Source organism: Hirundo rustica, chromosome Z (genome assembly GCF_015227805.2).
Source record: "Hirundo rustica isolate bHirRus1 chromosome Z, bHirRus1.pri.v3, whole genome shotgun sequence".
Classification (NCBI taxonomy): Eukaryota; Metazoa; Chordata; class Aves; order Passeriformes; family Hirundinidae; genus Hirundo; species Hirundo rustica.
This window is the reverse complement of record NC_053488.1, coordinates 86237291-86253351: the sequence shown is the minus strand read 5'-3', so window position 1 is coordinate 86253351 and position 16061 is coordinate 86237291. Positions and strand designations below refer to the sequence as shown.

Sequence of the window (16061 nt, the reverse complement as noted above, 5' to 3'; positions counted from 1 at the left end):
TGTGCTTATTGTATGTCACTTTTTTGGGTACATGTAAAATTTAATCATAATGATGGGCATTTTATATTGATCACACTTCACATACATTTCCAATTACATAATTCTGTCTCAAAATGGAATAGATGTGATAAATGGACATTTATACATCTGTGATAAAAAGATAGAGCAAACAGCCAGTAATTTACATATCTGCTGAAATACTGCAGACTGGCTTTGTCAGTGCTGCTGAGTCCATTTCAAGGATGTCGCCCTTAGTCCATTAGTTTGGATAATGAGCCCTATAAAGTACATTTATAACTCGTGGCACTGCAAGGAGATGGATTCTAATTTTCATCCTTTTATCCAGACACATTGAAAGAAGGTCAATGGAGGGTTCGCTGTGATTCATTGTCGCAACACAGATCAGATGACAGAGACCTGATAATGTCAGTGCAGAAGTGTTTGCTGCGTGTGGAAGCACTACTTGAAAGAAATTTTCTTAGCATCACCCTTTGAAGTAGAGTGGGACTGAAATTAAAAGCTCGCTCTCTCTCTCTCTCTCTCTCTCTCTCTCTCTATCTCAGTTTAAATTCTTATCACACATATGACCTGCTGCTATTCCTGAACAAAGGAGAGGAAACAACACTTAGCAGGAAAATAAAATGTGTCGTTGCTTTTGCTGGCTTTGAGTGATGCAACATGACATTTAATCAACCTTTCCCCTTCCATAATGTTTGGGGGGGTGATGGGGAAGTTGTTTCATAAACAATAAAAAAGGTTATAATTAGAAATGAGCTGCAGCAGCTCGACTTCCTTGTTTATTTGCAGTATTCAAATGAGAGCTCGAGGATGAAATCACTGGGGTTAACAGATAGGAAAAACTTGTTAAAGTTGCGAGTGAAACACACGTTGGATATGATTTGAAACTGAAGAATGTTAGATGTTAAACTGTGCTTGTACTGCTGTCAAGGTACCTGTTGAATTTGAAAATAGGAACCGGATGCCTGGGAGGTCAGCATGAGAAGTCTGTGTTATAGAAACATGTTTAATAGTTATAAACCTCTTACATTTACAGATGAGAATTTTGCACCCTTATTTAATTCTCATCTCAGGTTATAGGAACAACTGGTTTACCAGAGCTGGTGGGACCTGATTGCTATTACTTACTTAGGTTTGGGATTGTAGGTCATTACAATCACAGAAGCTGACAAGTAGCTTTAAGTTACAGAAATATTGTTCATTCCTAGGGGATAACTTGCATGTCAGATATTCCACAAATAAAGTTGCAATATATTAAAACACAGGTAAATCTGTACATCATCTCTGGCTCAGCATTATGTTCCTTTGGATGTTTCCCTGTGCATGCATGTGTGTAAGCGTGTGCGAAAAAATTCACTGCTTTAAGTCCTGTGTGTTAAATTGTTGAAACACTGATAAAGTCATTCAGAAGAATTCAATTTTAAGAAAAAGTCATTTTCATTCCCCAAGAAAAAGTTCAGTTAAGCTAATTTGCTTTACTTATTTATACCGTAAATGTTCTAATAGTGTAGAAGAGAACAACAGATCATGGCTGTAGAATCAGCAGTAGAGGTTGCTTTAGTGTGCTTTGTTTCTTTGTGTCATATATATAATACAGCTTCATATGTCATACATAAGTGAAGTTTGTTCTTTCAGAGAGAATTTTCACCCTTAAAATCTGAAATTTGTATTCTCATTTACGCTCACTGAATGGGTTAATTTCTCTGGTTTGCATTTCTGTTCCACTTCTATTTCTGTCCTTGTTCTATGGAGAACACTTGTGTCATTCTTAAAACACCAGGACTTAGTTAATCCCTTTGTGTGTAACTTAGAGATAAAGGGTATATTTAGTTACAAGCACAGCAACTCGCTCCTAGAACAGTCTGATGCACTCATTTGTCAGGGAGCTTTTCCAAATCTCCTAAGTTTATTTGCTATTTAATTTGTTAAATATTATTGTCAAAATAAACTTGATTTTGGTAGGAAAAGAGAAAGAGAAGAAGGCCAACTGCAATAGGGTAGTGTCTACAAAATAATTCACAGTTCTATTTTTTTACTTATGAGGTAAGAAATGCAGAACTAAATGCCAGTCTTGTAAGCTTGTATTTTCTGTAAAAAGTGACCAATTTATTAAAGTTTGGATATCATTATCTGTATTGACATTGCACGTGAAAAACTGCATATACCAGGTAGATTGTGTCAGTCTAGGATCTGGTGATCAGTTGAATCAGTTTCGGGGTTCACATGTTCAAGATATATGTACCTAAATTAATTGAAAGATACAAATATTGTGCTGTATAACTCAATTTTGACAACTTATGCATGCTTTTGTTACCTTACCTCAAAATTTCTTTTCTTTTCTGTGTGGTTTGTTTTTATTTTTTAAACAGGTGCAAAGCTATTGTGGATCATTTTGGACAAAGAATAAGTGCCAACTATTTTATTGTGGAAGACAGTTACCTCTCAGAGAGCACATGCACAAATGTGTGTTACAGGTAAGTGGTAAAACAAACAAAAAACCCAATTTATTTAAATAATATTGTGTAAAGTACCCTGGAAGTTAAACTGAGGAGCCTCTTGTCCAGTCCTTTATTTTTGCAGTACAATTCAGGTTTTTGCGAAATATTTCTCATCTATTAACTGGAGGATATACTGTGGACTTTCTGTAGTCAGGTTTTCTTCAGTTACCATTGAAATCAGATTCCCCCTTTCCATATAAAAAAATGCAAGTGCTCTAAATGTCTTAGGAATTTCATATTTGCTAAAATGTGTGTGGAAGGTGAAGGTGCCAGTTGCTGTCCTTGCTTTAAATTTGTCCAGCTTTAGACAAGTACTAAACTTTATTGATTTCTGTGGTTTGATTGTCGTTGCCAGAAGCACTGGGCACACCCTGCCTCTGGCTCAGGACAGAGCAGGTGAGGGATCAGCAAAGCTGTGGTGGTGAGGGCAGGGCAGGAATAACCCTGGGCACTGCAGGAGCACAAACTGCAGGTGATGGGGAACTCCACCCTGCTGCATTTCCCCTTCATCCCAAGGCTCCTGTGCTCTCTGGAACATCACTAACCTTAATTTGCTGCTAATCTTAAACAGGCAAAAGAACTTTTTAAAAAGCAGAAGGAGTACTATCTAATAGAACTGCACTGACTCATTTATTCATCACCTGTTTGAAAATACTACATTGGTGTTCCAGGTGTGTTTCTGCTTCAGCACTAGGCAAAATACCCCACTAAGAATCATAGTAATGATGGTTATATAGTGAAATAGCCATGGTATTACCAAAACTATGATTCTGAATTGCTGTTTTTTACGGTTCTGTTTTCATTTTGCATAATTAAATATATTGTGTAATTATTTTTACATCATTCTTTTATTTAATTGTAGGCAGATCTCCAGGGCAGTGCTCATTACAGATCAGTCTGTATTGAACACAGACTCGGAGCAGCAGGTACACACCAATTCTGTATCACTTGTCTCATGTGTTAGTATTTTGTTGTTGGTAGGAATTAAGTTATTCACTCAGTTTTGTTTGTGTTTGAATCAAGGTCTTTAGTCTTAGATCTCTGTGCTGGTAATTGTTTAATTTGTGTTAGTGTCTATAAAACTGTTACAAATTTTAGTTAAGTTTGGTTCAATGACTGGGATTATCCTGTTTGGCTCACACCATAATTAATAGGGTTTCTAATCTGCTGTCTTTAATTTTAATTTTGCTTGCTTTTTAATAAAATATTCCCCTTACTATTCTGTTAATTATTTATCTTGTCTAAATTTTGCTCAAAGTTCCTTTGTTTTTTTTTAAGCATTCCTTTTTGCTGTTTGAAGTTCTCACTGTGCACTTTAAGATACTTCTTTGGATCTCCTTTGTCAGTCTTTGCAGTCCTTAATTTTAGAGAATATTAACCAGTGTTGTGTTTGTTCTCTCCTAGTAAACTAGAAAAAACCAAATAGTGTAATTGCAGTTCCTTTTCAGCTGTAGTGAGGATTGTGGTGGCTGCCACATCCTCGAGGACATTCTGTTTTCCCTGAAGCTCTGCTCTCTCCTCCCCAGGTTTCTGTTCTGACGGTGCCTCCTCTGGAACCGGGCAGAGCAGCAGTTTGTGTCATCGAGTTGTGCTCCTCCACCATGACATGCATGAAGGACACCTGTAAGTAGATGAGATTTTCCCCTTTGGCTCTGGCAGCTCTAGAGCAGAAGTGAACATCTCTGTGTGTCATTCCTCTGCTGCACACAGCACAGGGAGCAGTGGCTTCCTGCCATCGTGGAGCTTCATGGACTCATTTTCACTTACACAGGAATAAATCCTCCTTCAGGAGATAAAAATAATATTCCAAAGCACATGAATCTTCCTGGTTAATGCAATTTTTTTTTTTTTTTAAATGGGCCCCCTTAGCTGAACTATTAAATGGAAATACCTGAAATGCACTGTATTTGGGAGCTTTTAATCTTCTGAAAGGATCCTGTTGTTGGTATTTTATGCAAACTTGTAATTATTGAGCAATAAAATGTTAGTTTGGGGTATTTATTAGGATAGAATTAGAGGTTACCCTACCTAATTCTTTTTAACAAGAAAGAAGTAACTGTAATAATAACCAATTCATTTTGTTGTTAAATAGGCTTGAACTGAGTTCTTTGCATATGAAATAAGACTAAAGTAAATGATAAAGTCAAAGTTATATTCCCTACTAAATAATAGTAAAAATAATAAAAGCTTGTAATTAATTAATAACTTAGTGCTATAAAGCATATTGTTAATATTTATTGTTTAAATAGCTAAATTCTTTTTCTTAAGGGTTCCCAAAATAAATACAGCAGGAAGTAAAACTAATGAAGGATTGATGTTCCATAAATCTAAAGTATTAGTTTCAGGAGGATTTTTATGGTGCTGAAATATTAAGGTTTCTGTTATTTACTTTTCTCCATAAATTCCTTTCATTTCAGAAGAGGAGGTACTGCCTTCCTTAATGAAATTTGTCTTCATATATTGAAATAATAAAGTTCTATATTAGGCGTATCTGAGTTCCAGTTATGGGACATATTTCATAATTTTTTAAAAAACTTTTACATCATTATCTGTAAATGGGTTTTAACCTGACTGATTTCTCCTTGGAACAATTATTTAAGATAAGTATACAAATACATCTACTCTTTGATCACACTGCACAAATGACAGGCACATCATCTGTATTGCCACTTGAGTGGAACCAAACTCCTTCACTTGCCCTAAAAACGGAGACTGTAATGATGAAATCAGGAACTGAACTCATCGTTCTTCTTGCTGGGAGAATTACTTGAAGACAAATGTTGGCAACCACTGTAACTAATGCAGTTATACCTGAGTAAATCAAATATAATCAAAATATATACTGATGACTGTGACTCATAACTATAACCTTAAAGATAATAAAAAAGATTTTATAGAAGGTAAATGATGTGAACTTTAGTGATTTGTGGCTGGGTTTTTTGAGGAAAAAATAGATTATATTACAGTGTTTGGGATTAGAAACATTGGTTAAGATTAGGGAGAGACTTTGATTATCACCACCCTTTTTGTTATTCTAGTACGTATTCCTTCAGACAGAAGGTTTGGTATGGGTTGAATAAAAAAATTAATGATAATGTTTGAATAGAATCTGTATGTGTGCAACCTGAAAACAGAGGAGCATGAAGGGTTAAATTTCTGTTCCTGATGGAACTAGAGTCAAGATCTGTGTGATGTGCTGGAAAATAATGACAACAAATACAGCCATGCTTCAGAGGGAAGAGACAAAAATGTCATATAGATTTAAAATAATACCAGAGCTGTGCACTGCTTTTAAATGGATCAGAAATTTACAGTAATAAAGAAAAAACTAATCAGTTTAAACTTTGTACGGTGGTAAATTCCTTCATGATTCTCTGATGGACACCTCTCTGGTGAGATGTTTCCAGGAGCAAATGAGTCCAGTAGGTGGTTTTATGAAAAGGTTTAAGGTGAGGCTTTTAAATGAATGAATGAATGGGTGGGAAAATCAGGTGGAGTAAAGCAGCTGGTTCTGCGTCTGAGCAGAGACAAATGGGACAGAAAAGGGTCAGGAGCTGCATCAAGTGATTGTCCAAGGAGGCAGCAACTGCAGAGTCTGTAAAACAAAACAAATAAAGGAATAGTTTAGCAATAGTTCCTTCCGTCTAAATAGTGGATGAATAAAATGTACAAAGGCTTGCACAGTCACAGTGTACATTATAAAAGTAACTTAGAGAATTCTGAGGTGTTTCCAGAGAATTTTCCTGTGTGCTGTACATACGTCTGTAGTACAGCCCTTCCCTGGCTTAAAGAAAGTGATTTCATGAAGAATTGTGATTCTAGAAGCCTGCTGTGTCTTACAAAAATTGTAAATGTTGTTTATCTATCTCTGTGTTGGTGATTGGAATTAATTTGTATTCTCTTTTCCCAGATTTAGTCCATCTAACCTGTCCATCAACTAAAACTGCAAGGGAAGATTTGGAGCCTGTTGTACAGAAGTTATTCAATCTAAATACTGAAAAAGGTAAAAATAAATAAATTATACGACCTTGCATAAATATAATTTACTGAAGCAGCTGTTACTGATTTCTTCAGCTGTGGTTTAACTTCAGTATCTAAGAACATGACTGTGAGTGCCTGGGACCTTTTTATTTCACACTTTCTTTTTTCCATGAAACATATTTGCTGTTCAGAATACCCTTGAAAGGTGCAGTAGTGAAATGAAATATTTGTGAAATTGTGGAAGCTGCTTGGGTTGTTCTTGCCTCTTACTCTCAGGCTGTTGCTCAGAATCTTGTCTTCAAGTGTTTCCTTGTTTGCTGTTTGAATTGAAATTCTCTGGATTCTGCTGTAAGCAGTGGAAGCATAAAGTTGTTCCATATTGTTATCACAAAGATAGATTTCCAATAATGAACTATTTGGCCCTAAATTCAAGGAAACCTTGGCTACTTCTTTTAACTTTGGCCTTGAGATGGATAATTTCACACCCCAGAGGAAAGCAGCTGCTGGTGGAGCAGTTGCTGCCTAGAAGGAAATTGTTCCTGAAATACTTGGGCGAATTCCACACAAGTTTTTGGAATTTAATCCTGAGATATTGAATGTGACCATATTTGTGGTAGATGCTCACAGGGTAGGTGATGTGCGTATAGGAGATGCTGCTGTATTCTAACCTTGGCAAAAGCAGTTTAAATGCAGTGTGCCTGTGCTGCAAGGCAGTAAATCACACTTCTTCTGAGAGAAAACAATGCTTACCTCCCAGTGGTGGGTTTTGTTGGTATGAACACAAGTTACTGAGATGTGGGAGTACTTTATAAGATCCATAACTGGTTTGCTTGTAATACTTAGAAAACAACTTGGGTTTGTAAATAGAAAACTTTATTAGACTGGAGAGTTGCAAACATTTTCATTTGTATATGTGTTAACTTAAAGCCTGCTAATTTTTACCTTTTAATATTTAACTTCTACCTTCAATTTTCAAGACAGTGCCATGTGTTTCAAAGACCTGGTGAAGAGAAGATCAGCTTAGTGTCTTCTGATCATTTGGGGAAGGATAGCATTAATCTTAATGTTTAAAGTGATCCAGTTTCAGAATGATAGATTGTTTAGAAGCTGACTGAAATTCTTCTGTAGGAACTCTGTGATCATAGGGGTCCTCAGGTGCACTGAGGCACTGAAAAGCCAGTTTTCCCTGACACATAGGCCTTTTTATCATCAGGATGAGGTAGTGGTCGTATTTTAATTAAAATGTCAGAACAAATACTGTTGGAGTTATTGAAAATGAATCACCAGATAAAGTGAGCACTGGGCCATGGCAGGTCAAAGAGGCAAAGTCACCTGGAGAAGAGGACTCCATTCATTTTCCTGCCTAAATGAGGAAGAAGTAACTTTTATGAGCAATGTGAACTTTTAAATATATTAAAGAGCATCTTGCCTTGTATTGAGGCTCAGACTTTCACAGGCTGATGAATTTAATTTATATTTCAAACTGTTCAGTATGGGTAGCACCTATTTTTTTTTTTTAACTATTTGACAGTTATAAATAGATACTGAAGGAATAGCATAGATTTATTTATTTTCTTGTAATTCAGCTGCTTTAAAATGCTGTTTTGAATGCCATAGTTATCAAGAAGTTTCTTCCTTGGAAAGAAGTAAATCTCGCAAGGTCTTTTACAAGCTTCATTTACTTTAGAGGAGGTAAAATACAAAAAAATGGACAGCAAATATTCCAAACAAGTAGTATCTATTAAGCTCAGAATCTGTGTTGTGTATTCCTCCATTACATTGTGCACTGTTAAAAAGTGACCTTCGTTTTCTCAGGGCTTTCTCTGCCTGTGTGCTGAGGGATCATAGGAATGTGCAAAGTTCAGCAGGAAGGGACAGATTATGAGCAGGGAAGTTGAGTTTGTGATATTTTTATATTCTTGATGAGTATTGCAGCACAGTACAACCCTCAGGAAGTGCACATAAATACACTGTATTAATTTATTTTCATTTAGCAGCACTGCCACAATTAGAGATTGTACATACAAAGATAAAGTATAAAACAGGGGGAAGAAATGACACATCAGAAATACCTGTGCACAGGAAATGCAATGCCTTTGAGCTGGCAGAGCCCAGGGAGGACTTGCTCAGTTTGTCATGTGCTCTGGGAGTTTATCCTCAGTGAAGGAGATAACGTGAGAGGTGTTAAATTTAAACCCAGCTTCTTGGTAGGGTACTCCTAGTGAAAACTGCTGCTGGTGTGGTGGAGGGTGTGCAGACAGGGGAGAGTTTACATAGCTGTGCTTGGAAAGGAAAGGGAAACAATGATGAAGGAGAATCTCAGAAAGTTTAATAATGAGTTTTTTGAAGAACAAAAGTACATCATTTCAGTAATTCCATGGTAAATGGAATTATTTGATATCCAGTACTCTAGATTACCTGTCTGCCTCATCACATTGATTACTGCAAACACTTCTTTTCCTTTTCAGAGACTGAAAATGAAGAGCTGGAGAAACCCAGAGTCCTCTGGGCAGTCTATTTCAACATGAGAGATTCTTCAGGAGTTGAGAAGAGTTCCTATGCTGGCTTACCCTCCAACGTTTATGTCTGCTCTGGGCCAGACTCTGCTTTAGGAAACGACTGTGCTGTCAAACAGGTTGGGCTGAGCATATTTTGGCTGCAGAACTTTTAATTTTAAAGAAATAAGTCTGCTACAGTCAGGGTTGTTCTGCTGTACAAAAATATACATGAAAACTCTGCAAAATTATAAAACAAGGTAGATGGATTGATCAGGAAATAGTCATAGTCTTTTACCTGGAAGGTAAAAGAGGAGGTACAGTACAAATCAAAGCCAGAAAATCCTGTCTACAGTTCAAGTTGAAAGCGTCACCAAAGATGTTTAATACTTGCAGGACATAGTCCCAAACCAGAAATCTACTGGGGAAGATCACAAAACAATTCCTAATGTGGTAGATCAGGCCTCCTGTCTCAGTTTTCCTTCTCTTTGCCTTGACGTCACTGTAATACAGAATTTTCCTTTCAGAGATCCCCTGGATAAGGAAGGTACAAATTCTTGGGCAGCTCTACCCCAGCAGCCCCTGTGGTGTCAGGGCATTTTCAGAGACAGGAGAACACTCCACAGCTGTGGAGGATTAAGTGTCACTAGGCATTTTTAAAGCTGTGTTTTTCATGACCATGTTCAGACAATGTGCATGCCATCTTGCCAGTTGCAGGATTTTTTATGACTAAGTCATAAGTCTCTTAAAAATAAGAATCTGAAGTGGAAAGGCTGACATAGCCTGAACTTCAGGGTCAGAATAATGACATTAAGGGCTAATAGGATCCTTAATTTTGCTTTACAAGGCAATAATTTGCCTCCCAGAGGGATAAAGAACTGTAAAGACAAAAAATAATACAAGACAATTACGGTAGCAGTTTTAAACAGTAAATGAGTTGCTTTCTAAATTGGGTTTTTTCAAACTGTTCTTTAAAACAGGGTATGTTAAAAACTGATTAAATACACTTAAAACCCACCTGTTTCTAACATTTCTAACATTCAGGTTTCTCTTCCCATAGAGCTTTTCTTCTTACCAGTGAACAATGATGGGATAGATCGGGCCCTGTCTAAATATTCTTGATGCTGTAGTTCAGCCTTTGTGTTCAAACTGTTGGCCCTCAGTGGGAGAGATGCTAAGCAAATCTCCAAGGAGGAACTATCAAGAGCCTAAATCACTTCCTTTTAGACAAAAATAGAGGCTGAGTTTTTTTGAACCTGATTTAAATTTTGAAACAAATGGTCACAAGTTAAAGTGGAAAAGATTTCAGCATAAACGTTTATAATTCAAAGTCATTTGTGAGAGCAAAGTGAAGAATAGGCTGAAGATGAAGTAGGAGTCACACCATGCAGGGACCTTGTAGGCAGGTGGAGGATGGAAATAGCTGTAAGTTGCTGTGTCTTCCACTCCCAAATCACTCTCACCCTCCTAGGAAGGGGATGGGAGTCTCCAGACAGGAGGTATTTGCAAACTCATGGATCAAAACAGCTTAAAAAACCCCAGTGTGTGTTTATTACTTAGTCTTGAAGATAGCTTGGAAAATTGTATCTGATTTCTCTAATAATTTTGGGATTAGTGTTTTAGTGATACTTGCTGTGATTTCTTTCTTCATTACCATCAGTATTACTGAATTCTGATTGTCATGCTGTGTGATTACACTGCTGATACAGTATTGGGAAGGCAAGAGCACAGCTCTTACAGACAACGCTCCATCTACACCTCATATACTAATGACTGCCTTCTTGTTTTATTATAATTCTGTGTTCACTTCCTGTTGTGATACTGAATTAATGCTCATGGTTGCATTTACTTGCCCTGAGGACAGACTAAATGAAATGAAGATGCCATTTATGATCCTTTCGAACTCTGTGTGTGGATCCCAGTAAAGCATCTGGCTTCCAGTTTTCTGTGTTTTCACTGCTGCAACCTGACATGAATTATTATGAGCTAAAGTAATACATTCCCTGACATATTTCAGACTTCTGAGGCATCTTCATGGTCATGAGAGGATGTATTAAAACTGTCAGGCCAATATTTGTGCTTTAACCTGTTTATTTTCTAAATCTGGAAGGGTTTCAGGGTTAATCAAGTGTTGTTAGTTTGGTCATGATCCCTGTAAAGGTTGCTGTGAAAGTCCACACAGTTTATCCACAAGTTGAGATACAGTAAAACAGGAATACAATTTAGTTTTATTCATCTCCAGTTTACTAGAGTTCCTATGTAAGGGCTTTACATGCCTGTGTCTTAATGCTGGGTTCAATTGGACACACATTTCTCAGCTGATAAATACTAAATATTGAAGGAATTTTTGTCTACCTTAATTGCTTACATTAAGTAGCAAAGTGTTATAATGAAAGAGTTATTAAATTATTATTGTTTATTCTGTATTGCTTCAGCTGGATATGGTTAACTTAAAAACTGGGGATATCTGAAAGTACTCCATACCATTAAATTGTTGTTGTAATCAGTGTCATGATGTCCTGCATGACATCCTTCCTCTGTTGTTCCAATGAGAATTTCTTCCCATGTTCAGCCTTGTAACTGTTTGACCATTTTTGGAGTGGATATTTGCTGACTGATAGGACTGCATAATTGTTGAGAGCTGCATAGGAAATGTTTGTCTGCTCTAATTTGTCATATATATAGTTCAAAATACAACATTTTCCCTCAGTGTTCTATTAAATACTATAATAGTTGAAGTGTGTTTTTGGAGGAGTGAGGACAAGTGCAAACTTGAAATTAGAATTTTTTCTCGTGCCTTCAAAAAGTTAAACCTCAGCTTTTTAGCGTGTTGTACCACCTTGCTACCCAGACTGACTAGGCAAGGCTTTCAAATTACAAAAACATGGTTTTGAGGTAGTGAACAAAATTGTCCATTTTTTCCTGTACTATTATAAAATGTTTGAAGCAGTTTTGCATGAGTATGTAAGAGTAAAATCTGGGAAGAAGAATGAAAAATGAAATTGAATTGAATTGAGAGTAGACAGGTCATTTAAGCAGTTCATAGTGGAGTCCTGCATCCACGTGCTGCTGCTGGAAACCCAGGGCTGGTGGGCAGTGGGGTTCATCCCAGAGAGCTCTTGGCAACAAGCTCAGGGATGGATTCATCTGCAAACAACTCCCTTTTGTCCAGGATTCCTCATGGTGTAATGGGCCTTTGCAGGTGGCACTACGTGAGCCCTGTTAGCTTGGCAGGACAAGGCCTGGAGAGGGAGGAATATCAGGATTAACAGCATTCCTACTTACGTGGGTCCTCTTGTCACAGGCTTCCTTTGGGGATGGGTCACTGAGCAGACAGATGCAAAGGGAATATTCCTCTGCCTTCTGAGAAACCCAGCCCCGACCCATGATCTGCTTCGGGTGTTTTCATTTGCCTTGGAAGCTTAAGGACTTGGAAAAGGAAGCCTCGATGGAAATGTGGAGGGCATGTGGATTCAGTAAATGAATTCCCAATGTCTCAGGCTTTTTTAATTTTGAATTTATGTATAAGATAACCTTATAGATGGGTTATTTGTACAGGTACATGTAAAAGTTTTAACACTAGGTAATAGAGTTTCTTGCATACTTCTGGGGTTTTAAAGGATTTTTTGGTTCCTTTGTTTGTATAAAATGTCTGGTTCTCTGGAATCGTAAGGTTGTATTCCTTTATTTCTACTTTCCTCCCAGATTTTGTAGTTATATTGTCCATGTTGTAATAACAACCACACTGGTGTTCCAGCAACATGTTTCTTTTTGATATCTTCCACTGCAGGGGCCAAAAAACTCGAGTCTATTTAATTTTTAAACCTTGATGGCATGAAGAGCAAGTGCCATTGTAAATTAACTCCTTGAACTAGATCTGTCTTTTTTATCTGAAGTACAGTTCTTTTCACACATACAGGTCTGTGTGCACACAGGTCTGTGCATGTAATACCTTGGAATTTTAGATAGGAGTTTTTAATAAACCACAAATGTATTGGGATGTACTTCCAATGGTAATATTCCATTGGATAAGAGTATTTCTCAGCTGGGCTATGTTTAAACTGTTCAGAAAGGGAGAAATAGATTTTTTTTGCAGTTTTTTAATTTAAGAAGGAAACCCACATAACCATGATATGGACTGTACATATGTACAATTCCCTGGGTTTCTTTGTTATGTGAAATGGATCTCTCTCTCTGGAAAGAGCCAAGATCTTTCCCATGCTTTGCCTTGGACTGCAGCTACTAGGAATAGTTTTACAGTGCAAAAGATCAGTTGGCTTCCAAAAAAATCCTCTTTCTTGTTCCCAATACAACATAGAATGACCAGCATTTTTTACAAATTCCCATGCTGTGACTTCCTAGTAGAACAATGTAAAAAGATAAATTGCTTTTTTTCTTTCGAGGTCTGCAAGAAGGAATGGATTTCCTATGTGTTTACAATACTGTCAAAGTACTAAATCACTATTGATTTGAAAGAACAGAGGTTAATCTTAAATATCTGTAAAATATTGCCTCAGGGTGGTACATTTCAAGGTAAACTTCATGTTCTTTTTCCTGAATAGGCTGAGACTATTTTCCGGGAAATGTTTCCAACAGAGGAATTTTGCCCCCCACCGCCGAATCCAGAAGATATTATTTATGATGAAGATGAGATTGAGCCAGAAGAGTCTGGATTGAATAATTCACCAGAGACAAAGCCTGAGTCCTCAGCTGAGGAGAGCAGTAGTGGAGATGGTGCTGCTGTTACAAAGGAAGAGTGAATGAATGAATCAATGAACAGTGTTTTCTTAGGAGAAGAGGGGATTGACCCAAACTAGGATGTAATGGAGGAACGGTAATGAAAAGAGGTTTAAAACCCCCAGAGATATGTTATTTACCATTGCCTTACTTTCCTTAGCTTGGATCATCTTTTTAAAGTAGTTTCATTAATAGTTGAGGCACTTTTAAACATTGTCCACCAGATCCAGTGAGGTTTGTAGTTAGACAAAAAAATGCAGAATGAAGCATCTGACTTGAAAGTGCTAAAATAGGATTCATGATTTATTGACATGATGTGGTTTTGTTCTACATCTTGGAAAGAATCTTCCGTCTTTTAAGGAGGCAACAAAACTAAGCAGAAAAAAAAGTACAAGTTTGTTTACCAGTTAGAGGATGATTTCTACTAAAAATCCTTGGCTCTCTGCTAATTAAACAGCTGAAGGTGAGGCTCACCATCTGTCCTTCACAGTGGTCTTATGAATAGAATTTAAAGGCAATAATATTGACAGTTCTGGAGTGGCTTTATTATATGGTTTTGAAACTGGTGCCATAATCAAGTAGGAAATATAATCCAGAAGGTATTTGTCACATGGAACTATTTTACATTCTGTTTTTTCAATAAGACCTAACAGATGAAACATTTTCACTAGTGACTCCATTTACTGGAGTCAAGAAAATGGCAGAATTTAAACTTAATGCCAGATTTCCCAGCAAAATTCGAAGTCATAAATGGAATGTTCGTAGTCTCCCAGGACTTGTTGCACTGTTTGGGCCTTTAGGAAGCCAGTAGTTAGTTTTTGGAGTTTAGGGTCTGAGAAGTTTAAATGACCATCAACCAAGGGGATTTGTGTGAGAGGGAAAGTTCAGCTGACAGTTCCAAAGGTTTGTATTGATTACAGTTAGTAGGGTTAAAATTAGTGTGATAGCTGTAAACTATGCATTTTGTAATGATAAATCACAAAGCATTTATACAATAAAATTTACTGAACTATTTATAAACCTAGGTTTGTATGAAAAAACTACAAAATGAGAAAGCTGTTGTAAATGACCATGTTAAACTTGCACTTCTTCTGAACCACGCTTGAAATCAGATATGAAAAGTATTTATCATGTACTTAAAGATTTACTTTGAAATGCACACCCAGTAGTATCTCTAGAGTTGATGAGTTAGGGTTTAAACTTCTTCATGAAGGTAGAGCCAGTTCCAGCAGTGCTTAAATACTGTAAGTAAATAAAAAATGTCATTGAGTCATGAACATTGAGCTGTGCCTGGCCGTGCCACAGCCAGGCTTCTGTACAGTCCCGTGGTGCCTGTGCCTGCCCTGAACCTGGCTCCAGGCCAGAAAGGGGAATTTATTTATTTTTTTACAGCATAACTGATACGGTTCTCTTTGTCCTGCATCATGTCCACTGTCCCGTTTGCATTTCAGGGTTAGTGTTTGCACCCTTCATTGGATAGGTACTGGTACTTGTGTGTGTCTATGTGTGCATAATCCCAAAGTCCTCAGAAAAACACGTGGCTGGAATGTTGCCAGTGTTCAACAGCTGTAACCTCTGGATGCTTGTGATTGAGCAGCTATTTATATACATATATATATTATTAAGCAGGCTGCCTCTTCATTTAGCTGTAATTTCTCTGTGTATTGGGAAGCATGAGTGTATGGTGATTTTATTTAATATCTGCAGATCTGTAAAAGAACTAAGTGGAGGGACATATCCCTGTTTGTCTCTCAAAAATAGGGATCATAGTTGAATCTCTCATTTATGTTTACAAGGAAATCTCTCGATGAAAATTAAAAGTTTGCTTGCAAGTGCATTGTCCTGTGTTTTGATTTTTTTTTTTTTTTCAAAGAAAAACAATTCATATTTATCTGGGATTTCCTGAGAATTCTCTTGGCTGCTTTCATCACAAGAACACCTGCGATTGCCAGTATGGGTACCTGTGTTAACCACGTTTATATCAATTCATGTCTGACTGCTCTGTGTCCATGTGAAGCCAGGTTTGGAAATAGTGCAAATTTGATTTGAGATCCGATGGAATGATGTATGCGTTAGAGGCTATGACTTTACACTACATTGATTGCTTAAAAACTGTTTTCATGTCTCTTTCATAGGGTGAATGGAAACATTAAATGTTTTTCCTGTGGTACTTGAGTACCAAGTAGTTCACTTTTGAGAGCAGTAGATCAGACTGTTGATGTTGGTATTTTACAGAAATCATGCTCTGAACTTCATTTTGTTCTTTCTTTAGATGATGTAAGCATGCAAAGTGAGGGTTAGGCTTCTTTGAAGTGGTTTTTAAGGCTTGTCA

At 37.1% G+C, this 16061-nt stretch overlaps 1 protein-coding gene across 1 annotated transcript in view; it reads left to right on the top strand.

Annotated features, from left to right (window-relative positions):
* The window catches only part of LOC120765675 (rab proteins geranylgeranyltransferase component A 1-like), a 56170-nt gene extending 40609 nt beyond the window's left edge, over positions 1-15561 (top strand). The window contains exons 10-15 of the mRNA XM_040090763.1: positions 2388-2492; positions 3379-3442; positions 4043-4139; positions 6427-6519; positions 8966-9132; positions 13555-15561. Of these exons, the coding sequence (XP_039946697.1) occupies positions 2388-2492; positions 3379-3442; positions 4043-4139; positions 6427-6519; positions 8966-9132; positions 13555-13752 (724 nt within the window). The 3' untranslated portion in view covers positions 13753-15561. The remainder of the gene's footprint in view (positions 1-2387; positions 2493-3378; positions 3443-4042; positions 4140-6426; positions 6520-8965; positions 9133-13554) is intronic.
* The last annotated feature ends 500 nt before the right edge of the window (positions 15562-16061 follow it).